The sequence below is a fragment of the Armigeres subalbatus genome, chromosome 1, assembly GCF_024139115.2.
Source record: "Armigeres subalbatus isolate Guangzhou_Male chromosome 1, GZ_Asu_2, whole genome shotgun sequence".
Taxonomy (NCBI): Eukaryota; Metazoa; Arthropoda; class Insecta; order Diptera; family Culicidae; genus Armigeres; species Armigeres subalbatus.
This window is the reverse complement of record NC_085139.1, coordinates 7,719,330-7,728,682: the sequence shown is the minus strand read 5'-3', so window position 1 is coordinate 7,728,682 and position 9,353 is coordinate 7,719,330. Positions and strand designations below refer to the sequence as shown.

General features: G+C 41.3%; 1 protein-coding gene across 1 annotated transcript; it reads right to left on the bottom strand.

Moving 5' to 3' along the window:
• Positions 1-3,064: 3,064 nt before the first annotated feature.
• LOC134212510 (uncharacterized) lies at positions 3,065-5,215 on the bottom strand. Its single transcript, XM_062690458.1, has 2 exons — positions 4,173-5,215; positions 3,065-4,109 (listed from the first exon to the last, which is right to left on the bottom strand). Exons 1-2 carry the CDS (start codon positions 5,213-5,215, stop codon positions 3,065-3,067), a joined length of 2,088 nt encoding a protein of 695 aa, XP_062546442.1.
• Positions 5,216-9,353: the final 4,138 nt, after the last annotated feature.

Sequence of the window (9,353 nt, the reverse complement as noted above, 5' to 3'; positions counted from 1 at the left end):
GCCCATCCGGTTTGATATTGAGCACAAAACATCATGTTATTATAGCAAACAAATGACGGTTGTCAGAATGACAGCATCTCTTATCTGTCAAAAGATACATAGGGGTGCCCATAACCGAACGGTGCCCACAACCGAACCTCCTCCCCTACGAGAAGTAGTAGTTCTTTTCCGTAGATCACCTATGAAAAACGATTTTCTGCAAAAATATGTCTGTCCTGAATTCGGAAAAGAATTTGAATTAGTGGCTGATGCCAAGGCACGCTGAAATAATTCAAGCCCTCGAACATGTTCAAGCTGTTGTGGAACTACTGCTGTGTGAGTTTTGCACTCTATATGAAGCCGACGTGGCGTTCCAATTTACGTTGGAACTATTATCAAAACAAGCCACAGATATTTCCGCCACTATTTCGATGCTTTTATAGAATGAATATACCGCCGGAAATAAGTATAAAGACAAGCATGTTTTTCATACATTTTCATCATGTTTGAGAATCGAAATCTCGATTCGTAGCGATTCGATTTGGCTAAAATTTTACTAGGCACCTGTTTTCCACTTGAACTTTCGATCTTTGAGTGAATTGTATACATCACTTTTTATATATACACCACTTTTTTATATGGGGCTCCATACAACAGACCTGTCTTTATAATTATTTCCAGCAGAAACGCGTATAAGTAGAATATATGCATAAATATAACTTTCATTGAATAAAAATTCAAGTCATTTTAGGCCTGCTGGCAAAAAATCAGCCCAATCGAATCGCCAAGAATCGAGATATTGACTTCTCAACATGGCCATTTTGTATGGAAACCGAGCTTGTCTTTATACTTTTTTCCACCAGTGTACAAGAGAGACGATCCAAATACGCCGATCTTTTTGCTTTTTTGAATAATTATGCCGTGAAGCAATTAATCAGAAACGATTTTCGCATTTTTTTTTCAAGGCATCCAGAGCTACTTTGATTAAGCATGCGTATGGGATCTTGAAGAGTCTAATCATTCCTGATGCGATCGTTCAAACTAAGCCAACGATCATAGCTGACGATCGGTACGAAGAAGATGCCTTTATGAATATATTTCTGGTTTTTCGGTTAAAGAACAACTTGTGAAGAGACTGTAGCAAAGCAAAACACTTGCGTTGCTGGTGGCAAATACGTTGACGCCGGGATCCTTGCATACAATCCGTAAGGAATTCTCCTATTATGAATCGGAAAGGATTACGGGTAAGTATTTGACACTCATTTTCGACGGTCTTGGAACCATTCTCAGTAGTTGGCAACATTACTAACAAAATCCTATGCGGATTGGCCGATGAGTCGCTCAATATGTAATGTCTACTTAAGTTTCGCTTTGCCCAGTTAAACAAGCAATGATTTTAACATTTGAAGTTTGTCAACAAATATTGTTTTTCATCCAAAAGTCCAAATCAAAAGTTTTTCTTTTACTACCTGAAATTTTCACAAAAACCGGTATTCTACCGGTATTACCGGTATTGACTCCATCAAATACCGAAAACCGGTATTTGACCAGAATGGCCAATACCGACCACCCTAGTTCGAATCGCGCCGGGGACTAAGACAAGGTGATGGACTTTCGTGCCTGTTGTTCAACATTGCGCTAGTTGACACCTACTCGGCAGAGAGCCGAGTGTAACAGCCGGGGTACGATTTTCAACAGATCAGTCAAATTATTTGTTTCGCAGATGACATGGACATTGTCGGCAGATTATTTGCAAAGGTGGCAGAACTGTACGCCCGCCTGGAACGTGAAGTAACAAAAGTTGGACAGGTGGTGAATGCATCGAAGACAAGGTGAATGCTTGTGGGCGGAATCGAGCACTACAGGGCACGCCTGGGAAGCAGTGTTACGTTAGACGGAGATACCTTCGAGGTGGTCGAGATATTCGTCTACCTTGGGTCCTTGCTAACGGCTGATAATAATGTTAGTCGTGAAACATGAAGACGCATCATCTGTGGAAGTCGGCCCTACTTCGGGTTCCAGAAGAATCTGCGGTCCAAAAAATAAACCACCGCATTAAATGTGTCGTGTGCAAGACGCTGATAAGACCGATAGTCCTGTACGGACATTAAACTTGAACAATGCTCGAGATGGACTTGCAAGCGCTCGGAGTATTCGAGAGACGGTTGCTTAGGACCATCTTTGGCGATGTGCCAGAAGACGGTGTGTGGCGGTGAAGAATAAACCACGAGCTCGCCCAGTTCTACGGTGGTAGCTAAAGCCGAAAGGGTACGATGGGCAGGGCGTGTTGCAAGAATGCCGGACAACAACCCTGCAAAGATGGTGTGCGCTTCCGATTCGGCAGGTACTGCGTGGAGCACTGCGAGCGAGGTGGGCAGACCAGGTGCACAACGACTTGGCGAGCGTGGGGCGCATTCGAGGATTGTGAGATGCGGCCTCGAATCGTGTATTGTAGCGTCAAATTGTTGATTCAGTGTTATCTGTTTAGATGTAAACTAAGGCTCTGTCTCATTTGGAGAATTAAACTTAAAAGTGACAGTTCGAAAATTAGCAAATAACCCAGTTATAAGAATGGCTGGTGCTACCCAGCAATTCCAATAAGACATCGATGCAAAATGATTCGATATCTGTCAAAAGTAATCTTGCTCTGCGAGCAGGGTTATTTGATAATTATTGAAATGTCACTTTTAAGTTTAATTTCAGTTTAATTATCCAATTGAGACAGACCCTAAATAAATTAAATGAAAATATTTTTTTCCTTCCAAATGTCCATTCGACGAAACTTTATTCGACCAACTGTACCAATAATATTCATTAGAAAAACTGCTTTCGACTAAATGTCCATTTGACGTTATGTCTATTATGTCCTTTCAACCAAATGTCCAACCAAATGGACTAACAATTCATTTTCAACCAAATGTAAATGTTATTTGATGAAATGGTATAGATTTATTTCATAGGTAAAGGATGTAATTGCCATTGATATTAATATTTATTAAGGATATTTTCAAATAGTTTGCGTTAGTTTCACATAATTTAAGCATGAAATATCTCAAGTTCGATCGTCAAAGTCGTAGCATAATCATTAGCATATCAATTTACTGAAAGTAGCATCATCCCATTTGTACTTTTGCTGTAGTTTAAAATAAACCACTTCTCCAATAAAAGCAATCGTAGCCAAACCCAACCCGACTACTCCTAAGATAAATGCTCCTTCAATATGTTCCAACTTCAGCACAATTTGACCATCACCATGACCCCCACTGCCACCGCCGCCATCGCTGCCGCTGTCACCGTCGTCCAAAGCCTCATCAATTCGGATTTTGTCACTTTCCACTTGCCATTTACCGAGCAACCCAGACTCACTGATACGCCTGATCAGTTCGTTGATCTTCGGCAGTAGATGGAAGTCCTTCTTAACCATCATTCCCACCGAATACGTTTGAATATTGTCGGTCCTCGGAAAACAGAAGATCTCCACCTCGCCAATGCTTTTGCTGTTGTGTGAATGAGCTCTCGAGACGGCCACTGCAATTGTCTGTTCCGAGTGCAAACGCGCCAAGCAGTCGTCCATGTTGGGGCAAGTTTTATAAATGCTTGTGATGTGCTCAGATACCCAATCCGGTCTATCGAAGAAAACCAAACTATTCTCCGCTCCGACGAATTGGAAGTTCTGCTTGATCGCTGCCTCCACTGTACTGACCTGAGTCTCGAAACGCGGCCGTGTGAGCACCGATATTAGAAAACTGTGGTAGGCCGCACTCCAGTGGATCCCGTAGATCATGTATCCTATTAGGAAAAACCTTGTTGAGAACCGTTTTGGCCAGTAGTGTGCGTATACGCTCAAGGATAAAGCTAACGATTGCAGTGCCATCCACGTGTAGTTCTCCGGGTAGGTATGATCTATGTGATTGAAACAGTAGATGATACCCGCAGCGAAGAAAATGATAAAGATAGCTATCAGCCAGGTCCACAGATTGAAAATGATAAATACATTGAGCCACTTGGGTGCATGTCGAGCTGTAGCCACGCACCATGTCAGATCATCCTGATAGTATGGGATCGATGACGAAAGAAGCTTCCGGCTGATGGGGTTCTCGTACAGGCCCCCAATCATGACGTCCGTTCGCCTATTCATGAAGGAATTTCGAATTTTATTAGAGATGTTGATGTTGGATATCTAAGCAACTAACCTTTTGATCAAATCGGCGTAGAATCCGGTAATGTTATCAGCCGTGATGCGTGCCGTAGCTCTCTCCGGTTCAATAACCTTATAAACTGGTGTGAGTTTCATTCGGTTAGTGACCGCCTCTATCATCAGCACTTCCAAACCCTTCTCGACGTACGTTTCATTGCCGACTACGAATGGTTCCCAAATGGGAGTGGAAACCTTCAGCGGACAGTAATTGTAGTCTTTCGGAATTTTAGGACCATAGTCCGAGAAGAAATGCTTTTCGCGGAACATCCATACGGTTTCCTGAGCAAACTCTTGGTCGTAATTTCCGTCACTCTGTATTTCCAAAGAACTGTTGGTAAAAGTTTCGTTAAAGTATTCCCCATTCGATTCTACAAATCCAGAATTTTCCGCTTGTTGTATCCGTTCAACGGGTATTTCAGCGTACTCGCACTCGTCGATCAACCGAATGTTAACAATATCGTCAGCACAGCCTCCGTTCTCGTACGGAAACCAAGTCCACACTTCTAACACACTCGTTCCATATCTCTGTGCCATTACGTTGACATTCAGCACCGAGTTCTCGAACAGCTTTTGCAGAGCATTTCGGACTTCGATCTCGAATATCAGGGGAGTCATCTCAGAGGTGAACAAGATGACCACTTGGGCCAATGGATTCCATGTGGGCAACTTCCTCAGCTGATCGATAGGAGGATCCAACTCGGATGAGTCACTCACCATCAGCAAGTAATTTTTGGCCTTCTCTGTCACATGCGAAGCGTTATGGTGCTTCTTACGGCCGTCTTTTACCATAACGCCCATCTCATGCCGCGGATCTTCGCTAAACGATTTCAGAATATTCAACTGGAACATGGAAGTGTCCGGTTTGATGTTGATTATTGCAAGCGACCCTTTCATGGCGCGTTCCGATTTGAAGTACTTTTCACATAGTCGCTTCACACAGGGGACAACCGTTAGAAGGTTTTCTTCAACATTTTGCTCGAGGAAGGCTTGACCGGATACTAATCCCAGAGTTGTGATTACAATCACTGGGGGCCACATTTTTCAAGGTATCTTTTGTCATAGCACTTCCGTTTATATAGCATGGGAAATCATTGCTTGACGGTGTTTCGATCAATTGAGCACATATTTGTCAACGGCAATCATATCCAAATTTCCGATTAAATATTTGTCTAAACGCCGCAAGCTGCTCATAGGAACATACAACGGCCGCGGGCTACAAATTCAGTACCGCCAAGAGGCGTTATTATCGTCGATTACTTTTGTTTCGCGTGAACGGAAATACCTAACCTTCTCTAATATGCATTGATTTCTGTCCAATGGAGGGTCATTATTCTACTTCTCTTATGATGATACTTTCGGGAAGAATGTATCAGTAAGTTCGCATAAAAAGGTCATTTATCACATCTGCACATTGTAATATTCTTCTTCCGTTATAACCTTTGGCGTAAATTAGGTTGGGGATATGTTGAACTTGGTCCTCACCTTATCCAATTGTGACCTTCTCCAGAAAATTTGAAAAGTAAATTAAAAAAAAAATGTCGGTTTTCATACACCATACTTCAAATCGGAACGCGCCATGAAAGGGTCGCTTGTAATAATAAACAATATTCTTTCACAATCAGATTTGTAATTTTGTCATAATACTTTTGCACGCATTGAATCGTGTGATCAGTTGTTTGGCAAAGTTCCAAATTCCTAATATGTAACACGGATTTTTTAGATGTTCACTGACAATCATTGTCACATTCACTTTCATTGCCGTCGATCATTTAATAAATTAAATCAATGATTTCAGTCCGGCTCAACGGTTGTACCAAGTATAGAAATAAGAAAGTTTGATTAAATTGTATATCCCCTTGCCAAAAAAGCTGCGACATTTTTCGATCACAACTAAATTAGGGTTACTGCTCCTGGACTTCATCTCATAGCTCTGATATTGGTCTCACAAAAAACAAAGCAATGATTTGTGATTTTTTTCAGCAGTGAGCACGCATGTTAGCAAAAAGAAGCGATGCAATTGGTGCCGTATTTCTTTGTTTCGCGATGAGATTAATATATGTTCAGTGAGATGGAAAACGGAACAGTTCCCCTATCTAGGTAAACGGTGAACATGGCCGTATACTGTGTACATGGGCGTAGCCAGGATTTCGAAAAGGGGGGGGGGGGTCAACTTTTTTGGTCTACTAAATCGTAATTTTATAGTAGTTTTATAAAAAACACATGAATATGAAACCAAATCCAAACCCAATCGAAACGATAATGGATTTAAAAATGCGTGATTTATTGCTCATCAGATATTTTTAAATAAAGTGTGAAAAATATTAACGAACTTTGTATTCAGAAAGAATATACAATCGGCCATAACAATTATTATAAAAATCATGCATTCTTCCATAAGTTTAAGGAAAACGAGAACCATACATCTGAATTTCTAAACAAATCCTCTCTGAAATAATATTTATTATATAGATAGGCAGAAAAATCAATATGCAAGCTTTCTCCAGGAATTCCTCTACAATTGCTCCTGGCATTCTATCCGAAATTCTATCAGGGATTCTTTAGGAATGTCTCCAGCAACTTCTTCGGCAGTGTCTTTAGGAATTCCAACATAAATTTTCCACCATAAATTGATCCGAAAATTCCACCATTATTTACTCCAAGAAAATCTTCACGAACTTCTTTCTGCAGTTCTGCAGAATTCCCTGCTATAATTCAAATAATTTCGTGCTGTATCCCATAATTTTTAAGAATAAGAATATTTCGTGGAAATTCCGCAGAATTGGCAGTAAACATTCCTGAGAATTTCACGAAAAATCTTCGAATTTCTTGTGTAAATTCCGTAAAATTTTCCGTGAATTGTTTCGAATAATTTCTTGTGAAAATTTCAAAGAATTTCTCCAGGAATTCTACCGGAAATTTATACAGAAATTATACCGAAAATGAAATCAACAATGGAATTTTCGGAGCAATTCCTAGATTAATTCTCAATGAAATCCTGAAAGAATTCCGGTCGAAACTTCAAGATTTCCACTGGGAGATCCTCCAGGAGTTTCTCCGAAAATTCCTCCTGGAATTCTTCCAGGAGTTCCTCCGGCATTTCCACCAAAAATTTCTCTAGGATTTCCTCCGAGAATTATTCCGGTAGTTCTATCGGCAGTTCCGGGAATTTCGGCAGAATTGGAATTTATTTAAGCTTCTTCAGGAATTTATATAGATTTTCCACCAGAAGCTTCTCCGAGAATTTCTCTGCGAGCTCCACAGGGAATTCTCAGGGAGGTCCTCTGATGATGATGATGGTCCAGCTGCAAACCCCAACAAAGGTTTCAGCTAGACGAGATTTGTCTATAAGATGAATTCTCTTGTGTCCGAGAATGCTTCTGGTCGTTTCCCCGGGGTAGTTTCCTCTATCATCATCCCCGGGGTTCCTTTGAAAATTATCCCGGGAATTTCTTCAGAAATTCTTCCAGAAAAATTCTTTCGAGAGTTCCTACGGGAATTCCACCAGCAATTCCTCCCAGTTTCTGGAAATTCCTCCAGGAGTTCCACCAGAAGCTATTCCAGGAAAGTATTCAGGCTTTTCTCAGGAAATCATTTAGGCTTTTATCAGAAATTAAGCAGTAAATTCCTCCCGAAGTTCTTCCGATAGTTTCTCTGGGAGCTCATCCGGGAGGTCCTCTAGGAATTCTTCTAGGAGTTCCTCCTGAAATTCCTCCGGGAGTTCTTACGGGAGCTCCTCCGGCAGTTCCTTCGAGAATTCCTCCGGGAGATCCACCAGCAGTTTCTACGAGAATCCCTCCGGGAGTTCCACCGGCAGTTTCTCCGGGTGTTTCTCTGAAAAGGAACTCCCAGAGTAATTTCCGGAGGAACTCCCGGGGGATTTTCTATAGGAATTTCCGGAGAAATTATCAGAGGAATTCTCGGAGGAACTGCCGGTGGAACTTTTGGAGGAATTTATTGAAGAACTACAGGAAGAATTTCCGGAGGAAATCCTGGAGGAACTCTCGTAAGAATTCTAGGATGAACTCCCAAAGGAACTTTCGTAAGAATTCCAGGAGGAACTCCTGGAAGAATTCTTAAAAGAACCTCCCGGAGGAATTCCCGTAAGAACTCCCAGAGAAATTCTCCGAGGAACTTCTGGAGGAATTTGTAGATAAATGCCTAAAGAAATGCTAAATGAATTCCTGGAAGAAAGCCTGATTGAATTCCGAAGGAACTACTGGTGGAACTTCAGAGGAACATCTGGTGAAATACCCTAGAGGAAGAGAATAATATTTCTGAAGGAACTTCCGAAATCACATTCCCGTGAAATTCCTGCCAAATATCGTCCAGGAATTCCCTGTGAAGTTCCTGGAGGTATTACTGGCGAATTTCTTGGAAAAACTCCTGGAAGAACTCCCGGAGGAACTCCCACAAGCACTTCCGGAGGAATTCCCTGGAAGTAATCCCGGAGGAATTAAAGGAAGAGTTCCGAGAGGAATGCCCGAAGAAGTTCCTAGAAGAATTTCCGAAGGAATTTCTTATAGATTTACAAGTGAAATTATGGATTAGAATTTTGGGAAGAAATGCCGTATGTATTCTTGACGGAACTCTCGAATGCATGCCTGAAGGAAATGCCGGATTCTTCCTGAAGAGAGAATAGCCGAAGAAATATCTAGAAGTAAATCTTGGAGAGAAGAAAAGAAATCTTTAAGGAATTTCCTCGTGAATTTCCTAAAAGAAAAATTAGTGGGGGGTTTCTAGATAAGAAGGAATTACAATTACATGAGAAGGATTTTCGAACGATTTTCAGAGGAATTTGTGGATAATTTTCCGGAGGAATTCAGAAGTTCCCAGGGGAGCTTCTAGAAGGATTTCAAGGATAATTTTTGAGCCCGAAATGTTTCGAGTTGTTTTGAACTTTCATATATTATGGATCCTGGATGCCCTAATAAGTTTTGGGAATCTTTTGAATTTCAACCACCTATTTATGTATATGATTGGATCGTAAAGTGCACATGTTTGAGGGAATTCATTTCAGTACCCGTTCAATCTTTCCAAAATTTAGGGGGGGGGGGGGCCTCTGGCTACACCCTTGACTGTGTACATATATTATTAACCTCAAGCTTGCATGTCCAATATCCATGTACGTACATCTGTCCAGTGGCGTCGCGTAACCTCACTTTTTACCTGTGCACTG